At 33.5% G+C, this 27,405-nt stretch overlaps 1 protein-coding gene and 1 long non-coding RNA gene across 2 annotated transcripts; one reads left to right on the forward strand and one right to left on the reverse strand.

The window, feature by feature from the left end:
- Positions 1–3,484: 3,484 nt before the first annotated feature.
- Positions 3,485–13,307, forward strand: LOC107850415 (RNA-binding protein 39). Its single transcript, XM_016694915.2, has 13 exons — positions 3,485–4,269; positions 6,233–6,311; positions 6,430–6,486; positions 6,952–7,007; positions 8,499–8,727; positions 9,109–9,195; positions 9,300–9,374; positions 9,493–9,576; positions 11,370–11,434; positions 11,612–11,801; positions 11,875–11,963; positions 12,412–12,526; positions 13,076–13,307. The coding sequence occupies exons 1-13, from the start codon at positions 3,674–3,676 to the stop codon at positions 13,115–13,117; spliced, it is 1,764 nt and encodes a 587-aa protein (XP_016550401.1). The 5' UTR covers positions 3,485–3,673; the 3' UTR covers positions 13,118–13,307.
- A 10,800-nt stretch (positions 13,308–24,107) lies between these two features.
- LOC124889530 lies at positions 24,108–24,877 on the reverse strand. The gene is made up of 2 exons (XR_007048593.1): positions 24,716–24,877; positions 24,108–24,635 (listed from the first exon to the last, which is right to left on the reverse strand). It is a non-coding gene; the product is annotated as an uncharacterized LOC124889530 (long non-coding RNA).
- Between the last annotated feature and the right edge of the window lie 2,528 nt (positions 24,878–27,405).

A 27,405-nucleotide genomic window follows, 5' to 3' on the forward strand; every position in this document is an offset into this window, starting at 1 on the left:
ATGCACTTTACTTGATCGAGGTCACGACCCTTCCACTCCCTAGCCTTAGCCAGCCTATACAATATCTTTTCTCCATCTTTCTTCTCTAACCCCGCATACAAGCTCTTAAACGTTGTTGTCTTTGCAACACCTCTCTAGCCGTCTCCGTAATGCAGTTGGCAACCTTATCCCATACATCATCCACGTCCCTCTTACACTCCTCACCCTCAATTTCGCCACCTTATCTCCTATTTTCCATACACTAATTGACGTCAAGTTATCCCTCTTAATTCTGGGTCGACCCTCACCGGCCCTACTCTTTCTGCTCTTCTTGATAATTAAGTCCATCACCAAAAGTCTGTGCTGGGTTGAAAGGTGCTCACTCGAAATGACTTTACAGTCCTTACATAAAACTCTATCCCCTTTCTTAAGTAGCAGAAAGTCAATTTGAGTCTTGGCCAACGCGCTTCGGAAGGCAATCAGGCGATCCTCCTTCTTCGGAAAGCTCGAATTCACTACCACCAGCCCAAAGGCCCTCGTAAAATCCAACAGAGCAGCCCCCTCGCCATTTCTATCGTCGAAACCAAAACCTCTATGCACATCGTTATAACCTCCCGGTAAAACCCCAATGTGCCCATTGAAGTCCCCTGTTATGATAATTTTCTCCGAGCTAGGCACGCTTCTCACCACCTCGTCCAAAGTCTCCTAAAATCTCGCTTTCACCTCCTCTTCCAAGCCCACCTATAGTGCATAAACACTACACACATGCAACAAAACCCCCCTAATGACCAACTTAATCGTCATCAGCCTATCATTGACTCTCTTAACCTCCACTACCTGCCCTCTAAGCTCCTTATCCACTGAGATGCCCAATGATTGATTTTCTTTCTATGAATACTTGTTTGTATTTATTGATACGAGTTGTATTTATTAATATAAATAAATACAATTTAAATTTTTTATATAAATACAATATATACAAATACATATTGTATTTGTAAAATCATGATTTGTTTTATTTATTTGTAATTGTATTTGTATCAAGTGATGTTTGTTTATTTACAAATACGAATGATAATTTTGACATACAAATTCAAAACGGTACATTTGTATCAAATGATACATTACATATTTATATATTTTAAAATCAAGAAAATGCAATTGCATTTACCTGTTTGTATACAAATGATAGATTGTTCATAATCATGGCTAAATACAATGTGCAATCAATTTACAAATACAAAATAATTCTTTAAAAATAAAAAGACATCGACAAAAATAAAATACAAATACAAATATAATCTAAATATACAAACACAATAAAACCACAATACAAATATAATCCAACATAATATGCAATCAATTATAAAATATACATACAAAACAGTTCTTTAAAATACAAGTATGAATTATATAAAATATAAATGATGGTGAGAACTAACAAATACAAATACAACTGAGAATTATAAAATACAAATACGAAATCCAAATAAAAGCGCGAACTTTAAACTACAAATACAAATACAGTTGTATCAATGAAATTGTGGTATTTATGTTATCATCCATGACTTGTGCTTGAGTAGTCATATTTTTCGAAAATACAAAAAATATAAAATAGAATAAAAAATAATAAAGAAAATAGTACAAAAAAATATAAAAAAAACCAAAGAAGAAAGAAAAATAAAAGCTAGAGATAGAAAAAAGAAAAAAACAAAAACAAAAAAATAAAAAAAAGAAGAAGGAAAAAATAGAAAAAAGAAGAAGAAAAAATGAGGAAAACACGAAAAAAAAATGGTGGTGTTTTTGACGAGACTAAATATGTAGTGTATATATTTTTTTTTATGAATACAGACCACTGAATAAAAGTGTATACAACAACTGTGAATCAAACATAACGACTAAATATGTACTGTATTTATATCTTATATGAATACAGACTATTGATAAAACCGAATACAATGGGTATAAACTGAATACAACGGCTATAAATGGTAATTATGTAAAATATGAATATGAAAAGTGAGTTTTACAGCAAATTATTGCTATTTTTGAAAGATTCCCTTTATTATACGATAAAAAATATTAAAAACATTGATATTTTTAAATTCTTACAATAGTTGATACCAAATAAATTTTTTAATATATAAAAGGGGATATTGCATTTGTGGAATTTGAGTTTCAATAATTTTTTTTTATGTATCTATAATCTATATCTATAACAATAACAACAACAACAACAACAACAACAACAGTAGTAGTAGTAGTAGTAATAATAATAATAATAATAATAATAATAATAATAATAATAATAATATATTAAAAGTGTGAAGAGACTTAGAAATATTGTTTGAACTTTTTGACCTTCATTAAAAGTATTTGTTTTAGAAAAACTCATCTTTTCATTATTTTTTGTAATATTTAAGAGTTGAAAATCAATTAAATATATTTATGGTAAAATTTTTTCTTATTAAAAGTCATCAGAATTAATGACAACTGCCACTTTTTTTCATTAGTTTAAGAATCTAAATTAACGAAATTTGATTTTAAAAAGATTTGAAAAGTCTAGAAATAAATAAAAGCGTTAGAATAAGAAACATTTAAGAAAATACTAAATTTTTAAAAGTTTTAAATACGTAATGAGAATTTAATCAATGATTTTGTAAGGATTTGACTTTTAAACCAAGGAAAGATTTTAAATATAGAAAAAAAAATCATAACGCAAATATGCTTTAAATTGATACGTCTTTTTTAGCATCTGACAGCAAGGGAAAGGGTACATGATAAATGCAAAAGTGATAATCGATCAATGACTTGAAACTTCTGGTGGATATATATATATATATCTGTGTGCTTATTCTAAAATATATGTTTACATTATTATATTAAAATGTGAATGATCTTTGAAAAGTGAATAGAGCTTTTTACATTTCATTAAAAATCTTTGCAACAGAAAAAATCATTTAAGTTTAAATAGTCACATGTTACACGCGTGAGACACGTGCAGTTTAGTTAACAAATATAAAAGCGCTAGAATAAGAAAAATTTAAGAAGTATCAATTTTTTAAAATTTTTAAATACGTAATTAAAATGTAATTAATGATTTTGTAAAGAGTTGACTTTAAAACCAAAAAAAAATTTAGAAAACAAACTTTTCCACATTTACGGTTCAAATTAATGCCTCTCTCTTAGCCATTGGCAGTAAGAGAAAGAGGTGTCACATAACAAATGCAAAAGTGATCATGTAAAATATATATGTTCATACACTAAAATATATGTTTATATTTACATTGTTATAATATTTATATTTACATTATTATATTGAAGTATGAAGAATACTTCTATACTTCACTAAAAATTTACACAATAGATAAAATTATATAATTTTAAATAATTAATGTTATACATGCCAGGCAAATAAGATTAAACTAATAAATTAAAAATATAATTGATTATTTCAATTTTATTTGGATCAAATAATTTGAAATAGAAAAAATTATATTGGTGCCTTCCCATCAAGTACGAACTACAAGTATTTCTAGAGTACGCACAACTATAACCTCTCACCTTCAAACCAATCACACAAACCCTAATCTCGAGTTTCGCTAAGAAGCCTAAATTAGGGTTCCGTCAATCCCAACCAACCAACTACTTTCACCGGAGGAACACCGAGCCATCGGCCGTACATCACCGGAAAATGGACTTCGACGAGTACGATTATCTGGAGAAAACAGTGGAAGAGACAAACGGAACTTCGGCAAAAAGCAAAGACAAAGAGAATAACAACAGCAGCGCCGAGAAGGAGAAGCGTCGAAAGGAGAGAGATGTAAGCGAGGATTACGCTGAGGAGGAGAATAGAGATCGCCGGAGCAGCAAAAAGTCTCGCGGCGACGGCGAAAGAGAGAAGGACAAGGAGAGAGACAGGGATAAGGAAAGGGAAAGGGAAAGGGATAGGGATAGGTCGTCGAGGCATCGGAGTAGGGACCGGGAATCGGAGAGAGACAGAGAGAGGAGCTCGAAAGACAGGGACCGTGAACGTGACCGTGACCGGGACAGAGAGAAGAGGGAGAAAGAGAGGGAGAAGGAGAAGGAGCGAGATAGAGATAGGGGGGATAGGAAGAGTAGAGACCGGGATAGAGAAAGAGATAAGGAGCGGGAGAAGGAGAAAGACAGAGACAGAGACAGGGAGAGGGAGAGGTCGAGGAGGAGCCGGAGTCGCTCGAGGATTGAGCGAGAGAGGGAAAAGGAGGTGTTGAGAGAGAGCGAGCGTGACTACGAATCACGGGAAAGCAGGTTATATATATACACACACTTGCTGTTATCTCATGTTAATAAATTTTTAGTCTTGTGTTATATCTGTTGCTTATGTTTGTTTTTAATTAACAAATTTGAGTTTATTTTAAACTGGATTTGTGTTTCGATGATAATTATTAGTTCAAGTTGTGGTTATTGGAGAATAGTTTCCAATGTACATCAATATGCTTGCAACTGCTATTTAGTGCTATCGAAGTGCGGCTCAAAAATCGCTTGAGTGCTTTGCCTGCTTAATGTGCGCCTTTAGTGTCGTTATGAAGGTTCAAATGCATACTTTCCCTCGACAATGAGGCACTAAACAATTGATATTCCACCTTGTTGCTATTCTTTTTCAATTATCAGTCTTGGACTAGACACATATATTTGTACTTTTTCTCCCTTTGCACCTTTTTCGTTAAAACCCACACTTTATTTGCACTTTGTGCTTAAAGCCTCAAAGGACCTTAGATATTTTTTTCTTTTGATAACACTGCTGCAATTATGTAGCCTGCTAATATGGTGAAACACACTAGGAAAGTGAAAAAGAATGATCAGTATTTGCATCTCATCTTCTTCATTTCTCAAATTTATATCAATTTTTTTCTAGACTTCTATGTTGACTGCTGTTGTAACCCAAAAAACAGAGGTTTAGGTCATGACTGAGTTTAAGTACGTGCTTGAATACACTCTGCTGAGTGTTTTTGAGTTCTAGTGGGTTCAATGAGAGGACTATTTAAAGTGGTCTAAGTGCGTAAAAGAGTGTCAGTTATCCACAAAGAATGTAATATTCTGACTTGGGTTGAAATCGTAGATGGATTGTTTGCACATCTTAATGGGCTAACAATGCGGAAACCTTTCAAGGCTTGATTGAAGAAATGGCTTATTCCCACATATATTGAGTATGATGAGGTCTGTTAAGTTTCTTTTGGCCTTTGAGATTTTCGCTCACTCTTGAATCCTTCTAATGTTTCTGCATTGATGGATTTAAGGTTACTTTTCTTTTAAAAATCTGATTTGAGATGTTGACCAGTGATGTATTGAATTTCTAGGTTGGCAACGCATATGGTGTGAGGCTGTATCAGTTTTTCAACCTTTTCTTCTGTACGAAGACGAAAATACATTAACCCTATATGTGATTCTTTTTGTGAAAGCAGGGGAAAGTTCAAAATTTTGGTGCTGGGAAGCGAAAAATGTCACAACACATACTGCATTCATACTCTTAACTTCAAGTTTATACTTGGAGATGCTTCAAAAGTTCAAATTATCTTCTAGAATTTGCTCCAATTGTACTTGTTATCTTTTTTGCTGGGAATATGTTGGAATTCTAGTTGTTTCCTGTTTAGGTACAAAAGATGAAACTCATTTGGGGTCCTCAAGCATTTATGAGGAAGTGCAATGCTATATATTCAGCTAAACAAGTAGATAAATGAAGTTTGCGTTTTCAACTAGCCTATCCAGAACTATAGAATCTTGCTGACTTCTATCCATATTTTTCTTGAAATGGCTTGTCTTGATGATCTATCCTGCTGCAGGACTACTCGATCTAATTCAAGAGGTGAAATGTAGCACACGAGGGAGTGTTTATAGGATGATGATTCATCGTGTCATAGTATAATTGTAGCATGTTTATGTATTTATGCAAGTTTTGTTTAACTTTGATGCTTATAGTAGTTAAACCTTCTATGTAGCATGTGCTACATGAAGTACTTGAATTGGAAATCCATGCCCTATATTTGCAATTTATCTTTTATAACCAGATCCTCATACTTTTTCGATCTTTGCTAACCTTGAGGTTAATGCGATTTAAATATTGAGTTGCTTCAATATGTTCTATAGTTTGTGAAATAGGAAAGCGAGGGTCTGCATGAACTCTAGCTGGTTGATGAGGTCGTGTTTAAAATAATTCCTTGCTGTGATCTATGCCATACATATTCTCATATTGTGGTCTGAGTCATTTATACAGGAGATTCAAGGAGAAGAAAGAAAAAGTAGAACCAGAAGCAGATCCAGAAAGAGACCAGAGAACTGTTTTTGCCTACCAGGTAGATGGTTTCAATGTCTTTTCTGTCTTTTTCGTCCGCATACTTAATCATTTCAAACTAAGTGGTTTATCTGATTGTTACTTTCATTCATTGATTTATTTGGTTTGAATTTTTATAGATGCCTCTGAAGGCAACTGAAAGGGATGTGTATGAGTTCTTCTCACAAGCAGGAAAGGTTAGTTCACTTGGTGTCCCCCTTCTGCGTCATGGTAAATGAACTATGTTGGTGGAGGATTTATTGTTTAATGATCAATGTTTGCTGGTTACGTTTGTCCTAGAATTTTTTCTTGTGGTCCTCTAGAATTGATATGATACTTCATGTTTAGGACCAAAAAATTGATTTCTGTTCTTCGCTTGACCCTACTTCCGTATACTATTAGTGCATGCTGTATGCATCTCCTTGCTGTTCCAGTAACTGCTTCTCTGCCTTCTGTATCAGGTAGCTTAATTACATTCTCATGTCTCAAGATTCTATAATTGATTGGATGAACAATATAGTGATCAGGTTATAACTGATGATTTTATGCATGGCCTATTGCAGGTCTTGTGGTGTACATAGTATGAGTGTACCAAAAGGCCCTCTAAATTCAGTTTATCGTGAAGATTTCTATTTTTTTGACATTCGTTTATACATTTCTAGGTGAGGGATGTGCGGTTAATCATGGACCGGAATTCTAGGCGATCTAAAGGAGTTGGGTATGTCTTCAAATTCTCTGTTCTACCATTTTTCATGTAATTTTTTCTTCATTTCTTTCTTAAGTAAATAAATTTGCATCTTGCTTTGCTAAGTACTCCTAAAAGTCCCCAAAGATTACCGTACTGCTTTCCTCCTTTTTGAAGGAGATGCTAACCATATTTGATTGCTTGTAGCATGCTACACTTCCTAATGCAAACTAAAGTGTAATCTACTATGGTGGTTAATGAAGTTGTTGCTTTGCTATTAAACCATATTCTTGATTTGTTCTTTGAATTATGCGTGGCCTCTTTTACTCTCTGCCTTTGGAAAAACTGTGTTTTTCATTACTTTTTGCTTTTTAAAGATCTTCCTTTTGGTTGGTTGTTCTATGAATTTCTGATAGCTAAGACATTTCCAGTTCCCCAAGTATGGGTTGGGAGAGCGATTGCGGATTATGAATAAAGTGGGTCCAAGCAGAGTGAATTGGAAAGTGAGGAACGATTGCGGATTGTGAATAAAATGGGTCCAAGCAGAGTGAATTGGAAAGTGAGGATTCTATGTTGACCCCAAATTGGTATTGAGGTGTAGTTGTCATTGTAAACATGCAGTTTTGGACTACCTTGAAAATCATTATGATTGGAGTATTCCTGATCAATCATTACGATTAATGGATTAAGGGTTATTTGGTGTACTTAGGAAAAGAAGAGGATTATTTGGATTGTCAAGTACTGTGAATTTTGGTTGAGTTGAATCCCAAGATTGCATTATTTGAAGTTTATAGTTATGAGATATGGTCTGTAGATAATATACCAATCGTATACATAGTAAGATATAAGTAAGTAATTGGTCCTGAGAGTATTTAAATTTTTTGGGATCTGAATCAGATGCTTAGCGCCTTTCTACTTCTTCGGAGGTAGTGGTATGAACTGCGTACATTTTACCTTCCCCAGACCCCACTATGACCCCACTATGTGGTAATACGCTGGGCTTCTTCTTCTTGTTGAATTAGATGCTTAGCCATATAATTTCGAATGTATTTACCTGAGGACTTCTGATATGTCAGTGCAATCCAGGGGTACATGTATCTAGCTCTGTGGAAGTCTCAGAAGTCTTTTGAGCAGCTCTCCTTATCCTTTTCTTTGGGAATTCCAAGCATGGTTAATCTGGTTGTCATTGGTTATTTGTTGAGTTCTAGGGGCTGGTACTACCATTGCTAAAGCTGTCCTGTCTCTGGATGTTTCCGTCTCTAACCAGGATACTTCTTTATGCTTCTCGGTCCTGTCAGTATTTTTAGATGAAGTAATAATATTAATAATAGAAGGGCAAAATCTAGCCTGTATACAATGAGTATACCAAAAAGTAGAAAACCTCGCAAAAACACTATGTTCTATTAATACCACCCAATCATCTATGCTAGTAGTAATCTCATGGTGCACCGAGAAAAAGCAAGGGATCTGTGCAGGTACATTGAGTTTCAGTTGTGTTAATAAATTATTGGAATCTGTGCACAGGTACATTGAGTTTTATGATGCTATGTCTGTGCCAATGGCAATTGCTTTATCTGGTCGCTTGCTTTTTGGCCAACCAGTCATGGTAAAACCTTCTGAAGCTGAAAAGAACCTTGTTCAGTCAACCGCGTCTGGTGGTGGAGCAGGTTTGGCAGGGCCAAATGCTGCCTCAGAGAGAAAACTTTATGTAGGAAATCTTCATTTTAACATGACAGAGTTACAGCTTAGACAGGTAAGAACACTGGCATCTCTTTATCTGCGTATAATAACAAAGCACTAGAATATTCACTTGTCACATTACATAAAGGTGGAGGTTTAAATATACAATATTTTGCGATGCTCATCTATCTCGACTTGTAGAATATTACATTCTGAAGAACCATTGGTGTTATAGAGGAAATAATGTTCAGGCAGATGCAGATATGGGTGTATGTATCTCTATTTTATATATTGTAGATATGTGCGTTTGCCTTAACTTTATTTCTTCTATACACTAAGTTGCTCTTCAGCAGGTATATTTGACTTTTCCAGTGTCCTTTGCTACAATAAGACCCATCTCTGAATAAGTTTTTATTTTCTCTTTCTAATTGCATTCTTTTGCTGGTATGTCCAGATTTTTGAAGCTTTTGGGCCAGTAGAGCTTGTTCAATTGCCTACAGATCCTGAAACAGGACATTGCAAAGGATTTGGGTTTGTCCAAGTCAGTATTTAGTGAACTTCAATATTTCTATCCAGTGTATATTCTCTTTCATTATTTTATTTCTTCAGTAACGCCTTTTATGTTTCAATTTGGGTTCATCTTAGTTTGCTCAACTTGAACATGCAAAGGCAGCTCAAAGTTTGAACGGGAAGCTTGAGATTGCAGGTCGCACCATCAAGGTATGTTCACAGACTGAACTTTTTGTGATGAAATATAGTTGCTGTAGACCTTTCTTCTCCGAATACTGTTTAATGGCAGTATTACTGAGCCTTGACTGGCCATTTTGGTTAAATGCAGGTTTCATCTGTTACTGAACATGTTGGAGTACAAGATGCTGGGGCTAAAACTGCAGATTTTGATGATGATGAAGGAGGTGGCTTGGTGAGTTTGCTCTTAAATCATTATATTGAAGGACCTTGCCAGTTGCTAGCACAGATTAGATTGTTGATAAATTATGAGTATGATGGAGGTGGTAAAAGGTTCATCCATGTGTTTGTGTTAGTCATGACCGAGAAAAGCAATTTCAGGATGTGCTAGTTTGCTGCATCATCATTATCTTTTAGTCTCTCTCTGTTTCTGTTTTCCTTTTTTCTGGGTTTCGTTTGGTATTTTAGAAAACCAAACCAGACTGACTAAATAAATATATTAATATATTAATTTATGATCATGAACAATTGTTTTTGTAAAGATACTTATCTTTAACCACAAAAAGCTGTTTAGATGCTTTTCTCTTTTGAAAATACGTGGTCTCGAGTATTCTGATCTTCTATATTGAAGTTATTTGGAAGTGATCTATTTATTGTTTTAATCATTAAGGCTAGATAAGTTAGAAAACATTTATGGATGTAAGGTTTTTGTTCTACAAAGTGAATAACTGTCACGTCTCATAGTGAAATCACACACACACGCACACATGCATGCTTCTAACAGATAATATGTTTGATCAATATGTCCGATTCTTGCTAAACATAGACATGAGAACTTGCATTTATAGATCCTCGTGGATAATGAAATGAGTTTTTGTTTTATGTGGAAATGAACTGAAAAAACCACAAAACCAAAGCAAAATAATGACTTTGGTTTGGGTTTGGTTTAGATGAAAACGAAGCCAAACCGAACCACGAAGACACCCTAAGCATAATACTGAAATAGAATATAACATGGAGCTTTTATCAAGGCTTAGGAAGGTCTGCTTCAACTTCCTTTATTCATCTGGTTTATGTTGTTTTCAATGAGTGATGTCTCCTCCTCCTAGGGGAATTCTAATTTTGTGTTGAGCATTGTAAAGCAGAATTCTATGCGAGTTTTAGTTCTTGTTTTTACATGTTCTAGGAAATAATATATCATTTATTTCTGTAATCTTTTTGTTCTCAAAGGAACTGCCCTTGCTGAACTACTTACAACACGCTCTTTTCATCCAGGGATGTTTAAAAAGTGCGACTTTAGCATCATCCCATAGATAAATCTATCTTATACAATATCCACAACTTCTTGAGAGTTCAACCCTTAACTTTGGGGTTGAGTTAGGGCAAGTGCCACATCTTTACATCAACATTGATGTGATGTTTGCTACACCAAACTTACTTTTCAATCATCATATTAGTATTCCTTTCATTACTTCTAAATTCTAGTGTAATAGTCTAGAACTCTAATGGAAGTGCATGTATATGATCTCTTTAATGTTATCATTGTAGAATTTTGCAACATTAATTTGTGTGGAACATGTCCAAGTACACACACATCGAATGCTCTTTTCCGGATAGTGATGCATAATTTTCTTGCTTTTGGCTAAACCATCCTCAAATCAGCTCAATAGCCGTGATCTGATTTCATCCATTCTAGGAAGTATTAACTATAGGTAATGGAACTTATATTTTTTAAGACTAATCCATTCTGAAGCTTCTTAGGAAGCTAGAGCCTAATTTCATTCATAATATGAAAATGGAATTCATCTTTTTTCTGTGAATTGTCGAAAATATATATTTTATCTTCCTTTTTCTTTTGGTAGCTCTGCATATGGTTGCCTGTTACATTACAAATCTGATGAATCCATTCTCAATACTAAACTTAGCAGAGATTGGAGAATTCTGCCAAATGAAAACTGTAGGTTGCATATCATTGTCATCTCTATTGTAAAATGCATACCCGTCTGAATCGTTTTTTCTGAATTTCAGGCATTGAATGCTCAGTCAAGGGCCATGCTTATGGCAAAATTGGATCGCAGTGGTGTTGCTTCAGGGTTCGTCCACCTTTCTCCCTCTATTGGACTGCTCATATCCCTTTTTTTTTTTTTTTTTTTTTTTTTTTTTTGGGGGGGGGGGGGGGGGGGGGGGGGGGGTATGGCGGTGCGGGTGGTATTTCTGTAGGCTGTTGCATGATTTGTGAGCAAATCTAATGGTCAAATTTTCCTCTACAGCGTTGCGAGTACACTTGGAGTTCCTGCACTTAATGGAGCAGCTCAGCCAGCAATGACCATGCCAATGGGTGGGGCTACAGCTTTTCCAAATATGCTCCCAACTCAACTTATTGCTTCCATGGCTCCTGAACCCATTGGAATTCCCAGCGAGTGCTTGTTATTAAAAAACATGTTTGATCCTGCAACTGAGGTTTGTGTCCCTGTGGAATTTCATATCTGATTATTATTTCACAACATATTGATCTTTCAAGTATGTGCTGCAGACGGATCCAGAATTTGATTTGGATATCAGAGACGATGTAAAGGAGGAATGCTCCAAGTATGGAAGGGTCAAGCATATTTACGTGGACAAGTAAGTGGTTGATTTTTGTTGCGTCAATTTTTTTTTAATTAGCTGTTTTGGACTTCTAAAATAGTAAAAAGTGGATTCATTTCTTTGCCTGGGAGATCCTTTAATTTGTTTATATTTCTGGATATGATTTTCCTCTCTCTTTTTGGCATCTGGTCTTTCTTTACCTACTAAGATTTCGAGAAACTTATGTTTTTTGTTAATTAAAAAGGGGAAAGACCAAAGAGATTTTTAGCTTGGCAGTCTAACTAACTTATGGCCTGTTCCGGTCCTTATGATAAGGTTTCAAATTTGATTGTTGAATATTGATTATTAAGTGGCTAGTTTTTTCATTCCTGTTGGACAACTCTTTCTCAAATACTGTGATCCAATAATCAGCTCTTCCGGTTGGTTACTTGTTAAATTGATGATATTTTCGTCAGCTTTTGACCCTAGATGTTTCTTTTGGCAGGAATACCTCTGGTTACGTGTATTTGCGGTTTGACAGTGTCGAAGCTGCATCTCGTGCTCAACAAGCTATGCACAAGAGATGGTTTGCTGGCAGATCGATTTCAGCCATCTTCTTGGTAAAGGCCCAAGTACTCTGAGCATTTTCGTGTCCTCAATGTGCTTCCTCTTCTTGGAATGCATAACGGGTTCATAGAATGTGTTCGTTGTCATCTTTTTTCTGGGTGTGGGGGGAGTTGCGGAATGTTAAATTCTACACTGTTAGTCTGTTTCTTAAAGTGTCTGCTTGTTCCCATTCTGCTTAGTTGTGGAATTTTGCGTCCAGTAATGACAGGTAGCTGTGAAATGATATTGTAGTTTAAACAAATGAAGAAGAGATATTAACTTCTGGGGCTAATTTTGACTGCTTACTTTTTCTTCTGAGTCCCGAAAGAATGAATTTACTTATCCGTACTTGTTCATCATATAGAACGTAAATCATTTTTTTTTCACACACCCTTGGTCCCCTATATAATATAAGCTAAGATGGACCCAAGGCATATTGAGTTATAATTCTGTTATATCAAGTTTTGGACAGTTTTACGCTCTTGTTTACGTTTTGATTGAGCTTTTCTTTTAAGTAAAAAATGCAGTTAGATTTTTCTGATTGTATTTTTTCTGTTGTGCAGCAACCTTATGAATATGATGCCAAGTTCAAAGGTACAGGCTAAAAGGTTATTGCCTTAAGATGGTTGATTTCTTTATTGTAATTGCGGAACTGCAACTGATTTTGTATTCAAGCTTGGAACTTATACCGAGTTCTGTATAATTGGACAGATGAGGTTATAGGTGTTATTGTGATGAAACTTCTGTAATTTTGACAGAGTATTCTCATTTTAATCAACCATGTCACTTAGGTCCTATGAATCCAGATTTCACAGCTTAGCTCATTGTGTGCATTTGGTCTTTTTTGGGCAGCTTATTTGCACTTAATATATCTGATTTATTGTGTGTTAGGTATTGGGCAAAATTCTGGAGAACATCTCTTAGGAGTGAAAATAAGTATGTGTTTGGCCATGAAAATTAAGATTTTGGAGTTGGAGTTGTGTTTGGCCATGAATTTAAATTGTTGTTTTTGACTTTTTGTGAGAGAATCGAAAGTGAAAAAAGTAAATACAAGTTTCACTTGTTTTCACTTTTCCAAATACTATGTGGACTTCTTATGGCCGACTTACGGCCAAGCACTACAATTTTCAGAGTGATAATATTTTGGAAGAAAGTGATTCTCATGGCTAAACACACCTCGAGTTTCAGTAGCGCCTCCACATTGTTTCCGTTCCACCCTCTGAGCCACGTCCCATCTCCCGACCAGCACATCTACTCCTGCATCCTTGCTTTTTTAGATTTTTTTTTGGACCCCTTGAGAAACCTACACCCTCTCCATAGCTTGTCCTTTGGGTGAGCATTGTGGTGAGTGCTTTATGGTAATTTGCTCATTGTGCAATAGTTCCTAAACCACAATAATTTGTGTAAGTGAGGTCCATGCAACGAGCTTGTTTAGTGGCAGATGGCTGGGTACGATTTGTGGTCTCTTGTCAGTCTGGAATGATAAGCTACCGCTGCATGTAGCATCAATCACCTCCATTGCTAGCAATAACCAACAAATTTGTTTTCAATCCAGAATCTTCATTTTAGTAAATATAGTACTCCCCTCGTTCCTTACACTCGTTTTAATTTGGCACTGCACATTGATTAAGAAAAATAATAATCTAATTACTTTATCATAGTAATCTTATTAACTGATATTTTCGTTTTAATTGAAGAAAAAACAATTAATATTAAGGGTAAAAAAATTTCTCGTCTTGATTAATGAAAAATGATAAGTAAAATAAAAAATTAAATTAAAAAATTTGGGACTAGTAAAATGAGATGGATGGAGTAATTAAATTTGTATTCAATCTAGACGTCCCAATTTTAGGAAAGCAATCGGGCAAAATTTCAGTGCCTGATCTTTGTGCGAACAACTTGCATTTCTTGTCCCTATTTGAGGGAAATTTAAAGGGGGAAGGATAGAAACAACACTTCAAATTAAACTTTTTTTTTTATGAAAATGGTCATGAATTTTAATTTTACTTTTTAGCCATTTCAATTTGCTGGCCTATTCTATACCGTTTCTACGCACCTTCTATACATCTAAATATTTCATACAAAAATTATACAGTTTTGATACACAATTTATACAATAATTGTACTTTTTTTTTTTTTTTACATATTTTATACAACAATTATATAATTTTATACACTTTCTATATATTTTTTATATATATTTATACATGTACATATTTGATTCATATATCTTATATAGATACATATTCTACATAACAATTATATCGTTTTGATATAATTATATTTAATTATTAGTTCGAAACAATAAAAAAAACATAATATTTTATCAATTAAAAAATTTATAGCCAAAAAAAAAAAATATTTTTAAAAGGGCCGAATGGCCCTTGTTGAAAACTGTATCAATATTGTATATGCACTGTATCAGTATTGTATATGGATTACATCTAAACTACGTGAACCAAAATAATTCAAATTAGAAAATGATTATAAAGTGAAAATAGTATACCCGACTGGTCACTTTTTTAAAAAATATCAAATTTGGGCTATTTGTTTTAAAAAGTGCTATAGAGTGTCCTTTTTCAAAAAGTTTATAGCAAAAACAAAATGAAATATTTTTAAAAGGGCCGAATGACCCAAGTTAAGAATTGTATCAATATTGTATAGAGGAAAGGACGAAAATATATAGCCACTTGGCTGAAAAAAAGACATAAAATAGCTAAGGAATTTCAAAATCCCATTTCTAGCCATTTGGTACAACTGCCACAAATACATCTTCTTCCTCTGATGCGATAATGCCTGTCCTCCCACTTGATCTTAGACAATTGCAGAACAACTACAACACTCAAAAGGTTATGTTTTTATTGATCAGTGCACTAAATTTCACAATAATCTAATTGTTGGAAGGTGAAGAAGTAACAAACCTCGTTGGATATAACATCAAGTTTCATCTTGGATATTAATAGTGCCTTGAGTTCCAGTAATGTTAACAATGCTGGACCTTTGTAAAAGTGATGCGATTTACTTGCAGGCTAGTGATATGCTTGAAAGAACTATAGCTAATTCTGCATCTATATTGCCTGGTTATTCCTGCTACAACAACCATGTTGTTAAATTAATCATTTCATATCGATTTTTTATTTTTTTTGATCTGTGGTGGAGCTGTTTTTGTTCCTTCCAAGCTTGCTGCTTCGCAGTGAATTCTTGAATTAGGACTAAAACTACCATTGATGAGTTGTTGTGATCTCTTGATATTTGTGGGAATGATATGAAAATTAGGAGAGAGAGAAGAAATGGAAGAACTTGAGAATTTTCTCAGTAAAAGGTGTATTTATGTGGTATATATACTGTATCAACGTGATATAAAAGTGTATCAACGTAGTATAAAAGTGAATTAATGTAGTATAAAAATATAGCAATATGATATAAAAGTGTATCAATTGGATATAGAAATTGCATGTGGCCGATTGGGTCAATGGCAAAAGAGGAAAATAAATTGCCCGACTGGTTACAGTTGTCTACATTTTCAAATTGTGAGCCAATTTTTTTCAAATTGATCAACCCACGTCCTTTCCCCTATCGTATATGAACTGTATCAATATTATATATGGACCATATCTAAACTATGGTGGGCTAAAATGATCCAAATTAGGAAATAACTATAAAGGAAAGTAATATATATCTGACTGACCACTTTTTAAAAAGATATCAAACTTAAGTTATTTATTTTAAAAAATGCTATAGAGTCCTTTGCCCAAATTTAAAATCTTATATCCAGTCATCTTTTAAAGGAAAAAGAGGGAATCAGGATAGTCACTTTGATGGACTGTTCAAATCTCCATGTACTATTTTCATCCAACCATATTAGTTTACTATACAAAAATTAAATAATCAACAATATTTGATAAGTATGTCTAGTTAATAGTGGACAAGTATTATTGTACAAATAAAATAAAATAGTAATCCCGTATCCATGATGAACAAATTGACGTAAAATTAATTTCCAAAGCTATATAATACCGTCACTGTTATAGGAAATTACATGGGATGATCCAGACAGTGTGTGACTTTATTTTTATGTCCCCATAAAAAAGTTTTTAAAATTAGCCTTCTTCCTTTATGTATAGGACAAGTATCTTTTTGCCTTTTTAACATCAAATGTTTTTATACTTTGCATGTTCATTTGTCTCTCAACTTTTTTTTTTTCCTTTATTTTAATTTTTTTTCTTATTTTAATTTATTTTTCTCAATCTTTATTTTCTTTTATTTGTTCTTTTTTCTTTTTTCCTTCTTAATTTTCTCAAACGTTATTTATTTTGTATTTCTCTCTTTTTTAAAATTAATTTGTATCAACCTTTATTTTTTTCTTTTCTCATTTTATTTTTATTTTTATTTTTCTCAACCTTTATTTTTATTTTTCTCTCATTTTTGTTTTTTCCAGCCTATATTTTTTTCTTAACCTTTATTTTTTTGTTTTCTTTTTCTCGATCTTTATTCTTTTTCCTCGTTCTTTTCTTCTCTTTTTTCTTTTTGCCCAATTCCTATTATTCTTTGCTAATGAATAAAAAGTTGAATAGTTTGCAAAAGGTATCTTCTTTTTATGGTATCGAAGTAAACTTAAGGGCGTGAAAGTTCTTGAGTTAAGTCTTACCTCTAAGACAAGATCAATTGTAGAAAATTTCATAAATCTAAACACAATGTGGTAGTGTCAACACTTACTCATGAGACATAACTTATTGTTTGAAAGTTCCTGCACTAAATTTTGCCTCTAAGTCAAAAGTTATAGAGCATCTCATAAATCAATACACCATGTGGTAGTGTCAACTCTTTCCCATGGGGTGTAACATCGTATTTGAAAGTCAATGTGCTAATTCTTGCCTCTAAGACAAGAGTTAGAACATTTCATAAATCAAGACACAATGTGGTAGTGCTAACTCTTGCCCATGGGGCATAACTTGTTCTTTGGCAGGATAAGTCTTGCCTCTAAGGCAAGATTTATAGAACATCTCATAAATTAAGATACATTATGATAGTGCCAACTCTTGTCCATGGGGTATAACTTTCTATTTGAAAGTCCTTGGACTAATTAAGTCTTACCTCTAAGATAAGAGTTATAGAGTTGTAAATCAATCAAGACATAATGTGGTAGCATTAACTCTTGCCCATGGGGCGTAAATTGTTGTTTGGAGGGCCTTGGGCTAACTCTTGCCTTATAAGTCTTGCCTCTAAGGCAAGAGTTATAGAGTATCTCAAAAATCAAAATACAATGTGGTAGTGTCAGTTTTTGCCCATGGGGTATAATTTATTGTTCGAAAAAGGGCCAGAAATACCCTTCACATATTGAAATTGGTTCAAAAATACCCTCTGTTAACCTATTAGGTCAGAAAAACCCTTCAAGTATTAAAATTGATTCAAAAATATTCCCCCATCCACCTTTATGGCTCAAAATACCCTTTCCACTAACGATTTTTTAAATCATAATTAAAAATTTAAAAAAGAGTCAGAAATACCCTTCAAGTATTGAAATTGATTCAAAAATATCCCTACATCCACCTTTATGGTCAAAAATACTATTGTAACTAACGATTTTTCTAAATCATAATTAAAAATCTTATTAAATACATGACATCTTTCTACTGGTTGAAACTAAATTAATTAAAATGTTAAATTCAATCCGGATCCAACTCAAACTACTCAACCTAAATCGTACAAAATTTTCCCCAACTAAAACTACCCGGTAGTATGAGTAATTTTTGCTATCAAATGCAGGAACTTCATTGACTTATAATCTGCTAGTCTAATGTAATGTTGTGAAGAATTCTATCCCCTAATTATAATGTTCATTTGATATTTCTTTGTGATGTATATTTTTTTGTGTTAGCTAGCAAAAATAATTGAGACTTCTTGGTTATGCCACGTCTTAGACAAAACTAGACAAAACTATCTTGTTACTTCTTTCATTTCATTTTACGTGACACATTTAGTTTGTATTAAAAAATGCTGCATTCTTTCCTAAATAGTTGTCACTATTTTTGTTTATATACATCAAATTGTCTTGCCACCACTAGCAAGTGCATTTTTCGTGCGAGACCACTTCATGCCACACACTTCACACCATTCATCAATCAAAATTATGATTAATTTTGTAGGGATATTCAACGCAACAATAATGTCAATGTATCAAATTTTAGCTCATAATATACTATATGTTATAATATTCCATATAATTATTCAATTCTACTAATTTGACCACAAATTGATTTGACGTGATCTAGCCTAGATTAATATAAATGATACATATTAATTGAAAATATGCTTTCTATGTTAGCATTTTTACGATAGGTTCAGGTTTTTTAGGAGTATTGTCGTGTTTGTATCAAATTGACATGATATAGTTTACATAGAATAATATGATTTAGTAGAAAATTAATATACTACTTGTGATTAATGTATTATTGATATTGATTTGGATCGGGTAGTTTTAGTTGAGTCCGGATTGGGCTTAACATTTTAATTAATTTAGTTTCGATCAATAGAAAATTGCCACGTATTTGATAAAATTTATAATTACTATAATTTTAAAAAATCGTTAGTTGTAAGGGTATTTTTGAGCCATAAAGGTGGATGAGGGGTATTTTTGAACCAATTTCAATACTTGAAGGGTATTTCTAGCCCAATAGGTTAATGGAGGGTATTTTGAACCAATTTCAATACTTGAAGTGTATTTCTGGCCCTTTTCCGTTTATTGTTTTAAAACCCTTGGTCTAAGTCCTGTCTCTAAGGCAACATTTATAGAACATATCATAAATCAATATACAATATGATAGTGTCAACTCTTGCCCATGAGGTTCTTGGGCTAAATTTTGCCCCCAAGGCAAAAGTTATAGAGCATTAGAGCATTCCATAAATCAAAACACAATGTAGTAGTATCAACTCTTACCATGGAACGTAAATTGTTCTTTGCAAGTACTTAGACTAAGTCTTGCCTTCAAAGCAAGATTTATAGAACATCTAATAAATCAAAATACAATGCGATAATGTCAATTTTTTCTCATGAGGCGTAACTTGTTCTTTGAAATTAATTAAAGAAAAAAAAATAAAAGTTGAGGAAAAAATGAAGAAAAAAGAAAAAAGAAAAGAAAAAAATAGGAGTTGAGAGGAGAAAAGAAAAAGAGGTTGGAAAAAAAGAAGAAAATGAAGAAAAAATACAAAACAAAAATTAATGACTGAGGAAAAAATTTTTAAAAAGAAAAAATGAGAACAAAAAAAATAAAAACCAAAGGAAAAAAAAGAAATAGAAGTTGCGACGAGACAAGGAAAGGAACGTAAAGGTTGAGAATAATTTTTAAAAAGAGAAAATAAAAATAAAAATCAAAGTAAAATAAAAAAAGAGAAAAAAAAATTAGAAGTTGAAAGATAAATAAACATGGAGAGTTATTTAAAGTTATTTGAGGTATAGATGGGCAAATAGGTAAAAATGTTATACATGGAAAAAAGGAAGACTAGAAGTGTGTTGGGTAAGAAGGAAAACATTTTCTTCCAATTTTCTCATGTTTAGTTGGCTTAATACTTTGAAAAATATTTTTAAAATCAACATATTTTCCTCAAATATAGGGAAAATGATTTCCTTTCAAAAAGTAAGGAAAACATTTTTCAAATCTCTTTCAACCTCACTTTTAAATTGAAATATTCTTACAACTTTTAAAATCACCCATTTCTACCCTGACACCCAATCCTCTGCCACTCCCACCCCCACCATCCCTAATATATATATATATATATATATTTAAATATTTCAAATTTTTTTCTTACCTAATCCCCTACCTCGACCCCTAACCCTACCGGCCCCCCTCCAAAAACATATTTATTTTTTGTAAAAAATTCAAACTTCTTCTTACCGCACCCCCTATCCACTCCCTTACCCCCAACCGAAACACCCCAAACCTTGGCCCTTGCAAAAATTCTTGGGGTTTGGACATTCTGTCCATGGTACGACTCAAGGGTACTAGTCGTACCCTAGGATACGACTTTGACCTACTCTCTCGTATGTTAGCCAGTGTAGTGTGAATTACATACTGTCCAAGATACGGTTTAGCCTTTCTCAAGTTATATGTTAGGATACAGATCGTATGTTGTCTAGTCGTATGCTGCCATATGCTTAGCCTTGTTGAACCTGTCCAAGGTACAGTTCAGGGTACCATTTACGAGTTATGCATGTTTAGTCGTATCCTGGATAATTTAGGGGTCTAGGGTAAGGCCTAGGGTACGAGTTAGGGTACTACTCATATCCTAGGGTATAGTTTGGTGTGGGAGTCGTACCCTCCTAGGGTTTAGTTTCCAGTTTTTAAGATGAGGGCTTTATGGACATTTCCCATCCCAAACCCTTAAGCCCCCTCACTATATAGCATCCCCTGCTAACACTCATTTGGTGGACCAAACATTCCAAATACACTCTCTAATTCACTCTTGAAGATTGGAGGCTAGGATTTGAAGAAGTGTTCTTCTAAAGGCTAAAAGTGTCAAGTTCTTTCGTAAATATTCTTGTATAAGGCATGTATCTATTTCCTCATTGTTAGCTCAAAATATCATGTATTTTAAACATTGATTTTGACTTGTAAATGGTAGTTTTGAAATCAAATGTTGAGGGTTTTAATGCATAGTGATGGGCATTTTTACTCTTGCTTAAACTTATGTTTGTACACGATTTTGGTGATGGTTTGCACATGTGGGTGCTTTTTGAATGTGGTTTAACAAATGGATCATGAGTAACCCTAAATTTTATGATTCTTACTTTGATTTTGATCTTGATAAAAGCATACCCTTAAGGTGTTTGTGAAAATGTCTAAGAGAAATAACTAGTTTTTTGTTAATGGTGTATTGAACTATGATATTGGTCTAATGAATATGAACGGAATATGACATTGACTTAATGAGTATGAGTGCTTAGTAAATGGCTATGTAAAGGCCTTGATGGCCATGTAATGAGTTAATTTAATGACTTTGGTGGTATGATGGTTAAAGGGGTTGGAGTCCCTAAGCATGGAATTGAATTGTGTTTTGAACTAAAGTTTGGTATAAGGAGGTTTTTTTTTGTTTTCTATCCGGTGTTCGGTATCCGCATTGGAGTCCGACTAATCCAGATTCGCACCGCGTAGGGGCCCATTCGAGGGAAAACGCTCCCTATCAAATGGAGGTCTTGATGATTTGTAAAGGTCTTGATGACCATAAATGGATTTGCATTGTGGTATGAACTAATGCATTGGCCTAATTAAATGGTTGGTTGTTAAATGGTTTTATAAAGAGCGTGTGGTTATATATGTAATGTTGAATTTTATCCTTGGTAGTTTGAATCATCTAAATAAGTTAGAGTCCTTATGTGTTGAATTAAACGGATGTTAAGGCATGGATAAAGGGTTAGAGTCCAAATTATCGACTAGTAATGGTCATGACAGCTTGTGGTTAAGGTCCACTTGCCATATGAGACAGCTTGTGCTTAAGGTCCACTTACTATACAAGACGGCTTGTGGTTAGGGCCCACTTGTCATATAAGACGACTTGTGGTTAAGGTCCACTTGCTATACAAGACGTCTTGTGGTTAGGGTCCACTTGCCATATAAGATGGCCTGTGGTTAAGGTTCACTTGCTATATAAGATGACTTGTGGTTAGGGTCCACTTGCCATATAAGACGGTTTATGGTTAGAGCCCACTTGCCATATAAAATAGGATGACTTAAGGTTAGGGTCCTCTTGCCTAATGTAGAGAAGTTCAATGTTCTAAACTATAAGGGTGGAAGGTTTGAGTCCTTCACTCCATGTTTCATGATTGAGTACTTTAAGAACCCATGTCATGACTTGTTCCTCGATTTGGCACGTTACATACCTATATATGTATCTTTATATATGCCCGTATAAATATAAATATGGTTGCATATAATGGTTTGACTTGGTTTTGAATAACTGCACTATTTTATCCTTATTTTTGAGTTACATGCGAGTGCTCCAACTGCTAACCATCTCCGGAAGCTATGTCCCCATGCTATATAGGGGCCAGAGTTTCTTCTTCTCTTCCTGCGCAGTGACCATGTGTTCGAGCGAATCATGTGTCGACATTGAAGTGGTGAGCTTCCATTCTTCTGAAGTCATACATTTCATCGTCATTTATCTTATGTCATAGACTTGTTTCATACTTGGTTCTAGCTATTGTTGGAAGCATGTCCCGACATAGTGTAGACTCCGATTTTGTAGAGGCTTTGTGGATGATTGTGGATGATTGTAGACTTGGGTATGTTGGTTAGTTGTTGATATTAATGGATTGATTAGATGCTTCTTAAGCTATAATTGTAGTCTTGTTTCTGCTATATTATTTTATATCCGGAGTTCATCCAACACTTGTGGATTGATGTGATGTTTAGGTTGGGTTAATGGGGCGCTCTTCGATCCTTGTTGGGCTTGAGATACCCATACGACAAGACCCGATTTTGAGTTAAGTCACCAACCCCCACCATTCCACCCCCCCCCCAAAAAATTATTTTTTTAATTTTTTTTTTTAAAAAAACCCAATTTTTTTCTTACTCTATCTCTACCATTCCTAATCCCAAAAATATATATTAATTTTTTTTAAATATCAATTTTTTCTTACCTCATCCCCTACCCCGACCCTACCCCTACCAGCCCGTCCCCTAAGAAAAATATTTTAAATTTTTAAAAAATTCAAGTTTTTTTCTTACCGCACCCCCTGTCCACCCTCTACCCCTCCCCTCCCTCTCCCCCAAAATAAAAAAAATATTATTTTAATTCTTTTCAAAAAAAATACTTAAATTTTTTTTTCTCACCCCATCCCTACCACCTATTCTAACACCCCCCACACTAGCCCCCTTTCCCCGAAAAAGAATTTAAATTTTTTAATTTATTTTTAAAAAAAGTTTCAATTTTTTTTTCTTACCCCACCCTTCTTACCCTATTCATTCTCATTGTTTTTTATTAAAAATATACAAATACTTTTAGAAAATATTTTTCAAACACTACTAGAAAATCATCATTTTTTGACAACTATAGTAGTTGAAAAGTAGTCGGCAAATAAAGATTTTCGACACTCTTCCAACCGAATTCAGGAGGTCGGCAAAAGCCTGGTCGAAAAAAGATTTCTGACTATTGTAGTCGAAAAATTTTCGACTACTTTATTCGGTATATGAAAATTAGATTCGGTCGTAAAAAAAAATATTCCGACACCAATAATAAAAAAATTAATAAAAATTATTTAATTAATTTAAATTTTCGACTACTGTAGTCAGAATATTTCGACCACAACAGTCGTAATATTTTTGAATTAATTTTATTCATTTATTTTTTTCGACCCCTTCAGTCGGAATATGTGAATAATTAATTTTTTAATTACTCCAACTATAGCGGTCGGAATATTTTTGAATTAATAATTATCTCAATTTCATTATACAACTGCTGTGTAGGAATTGTTTGCAACTATTTTGACAATACACGATTGCTTTATCAAATAATAAATAATAACTAGAACCAAACAGCTAAATAAGGTTAAACTTTTCAAACGACTAGAAAACATAACGGAATTGTCAAGACAACATAGATCATCAAAATAGCATAAAGCATCCTAGACAAACATAATTAACAGAAATAGTCAAAAACATCAAAGTATTTAAAGCATCCTAGGCAAACATCATTAAGAAACATCCCAAAATAATAACCAAGATCAACTTCAAATCTAAATTTCACAATCAACAACTGCGGTCTAATCCTCATCAGATTCAGTGTCGTCTTCATCATCACATGCTTGAGGCATGTACTTCATTATAAGCTTCTCAAATCTAACAACCCTATCGTCAGAAGTGTTACACCTTATCTTTAGCTCTGCTATTTTCTTTCGCATCTCTTTCATTTCTTCCACATTTTGTGATATATAAGCACTAGACGACAATGGTGAAGGCCTACTCGAAGACGTATAACTTCAAGTCCGTAGACTCTACCTTGTTTAGGACCACCCGCCACCCCTGTCTATATTGAATTCATCTGTGTGAGTGATGGTTGGACTGGGGTACCATTCTCTGAAGTTGGCTGAGTCTGACACCAATTTTCCAAACTTTTTTGAAATTCTTCCTAAAATAAAAATAAATCATTATATCAATAAATCAAAAAACGAAGAAAACAAGAAAATAGTGTTGAAATTTTGATCTTACATGTGTCCTTAGCACGCATATCGATCCATTCTTCTCTTTTATCGTCTTCCTTGTTCGTTTTATGCGTCTCCGCGAAGGCTTCAGCAGGAGTGACATATGCTCCCCCTTTTAGTTTTTTTTTTTTTGTGAAATTTAAAAAATAAGATAGTTAGCAAGGCAAAGGGTAAGAAACCTTCAAAAGGGTCATACAACAAAGTAGGATCAATACTCACATCCATGTCCAATATATTGCATGAAAAACTACAGTGTACTGTTTCAATAATTTGGTATGTGCTGCATGTTATTTCCAGAACTAAAGACAACACTACTTGTCATCCCCAATGCTATGTAATAATAATTGTTTTCCCTTAAAATTGTCAACTGTTCACCTCTCAACCTTGTAACTTACACTGATTCATTTTTTTGTTAAATTACTGATAAACCTTGTAATTTACATTGGTCCATCACACATTGATTTGGTAGGTGTTGGAAAGCTAGCTAACTAGATGCATACAACCTCTTTAACCATGGGATAACGGGTAAGTAATGGATCCATTTTTCAGGAACCTTCTTCCCTTTAGCATTTGTGACTTCTTTATAACGAGGCTGGTTACAAAATTTGCAATATTCTAAAGTAGCATCATCCTTATAGAATAACATGCAACCTTTCTCACAACAATCGATCTTCTCTGATGAAAGACCTAACTTGGAAACCAACTTTTTCGATGTGTAGTAATCTTTGGGTAAGTCAAATTTATTTGGATTAAGATTATTCATAAGCGCAATGATAGAATCCATGCTCTCTTGAGAAATAAAATAATCTGATTTGATACTTAGTAATCTAACTGCAACAGATAACTTCGAATGCATTGATCCTTCATACAGTGGATGACTAGTTTCATTTAACTGTTCATAGAAGTGTTTAGCCTTATCATTTGGTTCACTTTGATCCCCTGAGTGCGTCCCGAAAACATCCCTAACCGTCTCACTGTATCGATATTTTTTAGCATTATTCTTCGCTATGGGACTACCCTCACCAATAAATGAATTCTCAAAACCATAATCACCACCACCAGTATTAGTCTCTCCATGAACTGTCCACACATAATAATTTTTCATAAATCCATTTTTAAGAAGATGAAATTCAACATCGTCTGGTCCCAATAACATAGGACACTCGCATTTCTCACAAGGGCACCTAATTGTCCCTTCTGTAAGAAACTCATCAAGTGTCATCGCCTTAGCAAAAAATCCTGCAACCCCTTCTTTATATTCCTCCTTCAACCCCGCATGATTAGGAAGAGTCATATTATACATCCAACTACGATTTGAAGGTTCCATCTACATACATAGAAAAAATTAGAAATTGAGATACTTCAACTAATACGTTATATTCTTATAAAGAGTTCCAATATCATGCTCAACCTAAACAAACATCATATTTCTAACCTAAGAATCATAATTCTAAATAGGAGAAATAAAAAAAGCAATGAATAGTTATAATCTTAATAAATGTCACGATTATGAACAAAGTCGACAAAGAAAATGTTCTTTGTAATGCGATTTTTGATACCGCAATCAAGGTGGTTCTTCAACCTCCAAAGACTAAAAAACAGAAAAGAACACACAAGCTTGCTAGAAACGTTCAACACAAAATCAATATTCAAAACTTAAAACCTAGAAAATGCCCCAAATTTGTTGAAAATTTTTAAACTCTCTAAACTAGGAATAGTTAAATGAAGTTGAAAACAGTAAGATCTTTACCTTTTTGCTCTCTATACTATTGAAGATTTCTTTTGCACCTGCCAATAATAAGTGAAGAAAATTAAAAATGAGCACGATAATTAAGTGAAGAGTAATAAATATTTTATAAATTAAAGCACAACAACAAGAAGATTTTGGCAGTTTAAAACTTTAGTACAAAATCTATTATTAGTCAGATCCAAAATACAGCAACACATTTCTTCATTCAGAGATGAGATGCTATTTTTCGGTGCTGACTCAAATGTCAGTTCTCCGGAGATGGATTAAAGAGAAAAACTCACCGAAAAACTACTGAAAAATAAAACTTTTACCAAAACATATGCATGCAATTAAAGCTAATAGAAGAAATTGACTAAATACAAATGTTAAAAATGCAAATGAAAAATAGAATTCATATAAAAATGATGAACCTACTAGTAGATTTACCAAACCTAAACTGTCACCAAATGAAGCTTACTAAAATTTTTAACAAAGCTGAAATCGTCGTGACTATACACATTTCTAAGAAAGGAATTGACAAGTAAAACTGAAAAATGCAAAAAAAAATGGAGGCTTAAACTATTACCAAATGAAACTTTAACAGAAAATGGAGGCGATTAGGGTTTTGCAGGTGAGAAGAAATGAAAATAACGTTTTATAGCCTTCTATTTCAGTTTTATTTTTAATTATCTTAAAGAAATAATTTTCTGATTACTGTAGATGAAAAAAATATAAAAATTATTTAATTAATTTTTAAAAACTTTCCGACTACAATCGTCGATAAATGTAATATAATATTATTATTTTATATTAATATTTTGGGCGAATATTAGACTATTTTTATTAATAATTTATATGAATTATTCTTTTATGTAATCCGATTATAGTAGTCGGAAAGTTATAAATAATATAATTAATTATTTTTTTAAAATTTTTTGACAAAAGTCGTCGGAAATTTTGTTCAGTAT

This window comes from Capsicum annuum, chromosome 12, assembly GCF_002878395.1.
Source record: "Capsicum annuum cultivar UCD-10X-F1 chromosome 12, UCD10Xv1.1, whole genome shotgun sequence".
Lineage (NCBI taxonomy): Eukaryota > Viridiplantae > Streptophyta > Magnoliopsida > Solanales > Solanaceae > Capsicum > Capsicum annuum.

What these genes read in the sequence shown, in the direction of transcription:
- LOC107850415 (XM_016694915.2), top strand. Translation starts at nt 3,674, where the DNA reads ATGGACTTCGACGAGTACGATTATCTGGAGAAAACAGTGGAAGAGACA. An exon ending in TACGAATCACGGGAAAGCAG is followed by an intron (nt 4,270 to 6,232) that starts GTTATATATATA and finishes TCATTTATACAG; the next exon opens with GAGATTCAAGGAGAAGAAAG. An exon ending in CAGAGTTACAGCTTAGACAG is followed by an intron (nt 8,728 to 9,108) that starts GTAAGAACACTG and finishes TGGTATGTCCAG; the next exon opens with ATTTTTGAAGCTTTTGGGCC.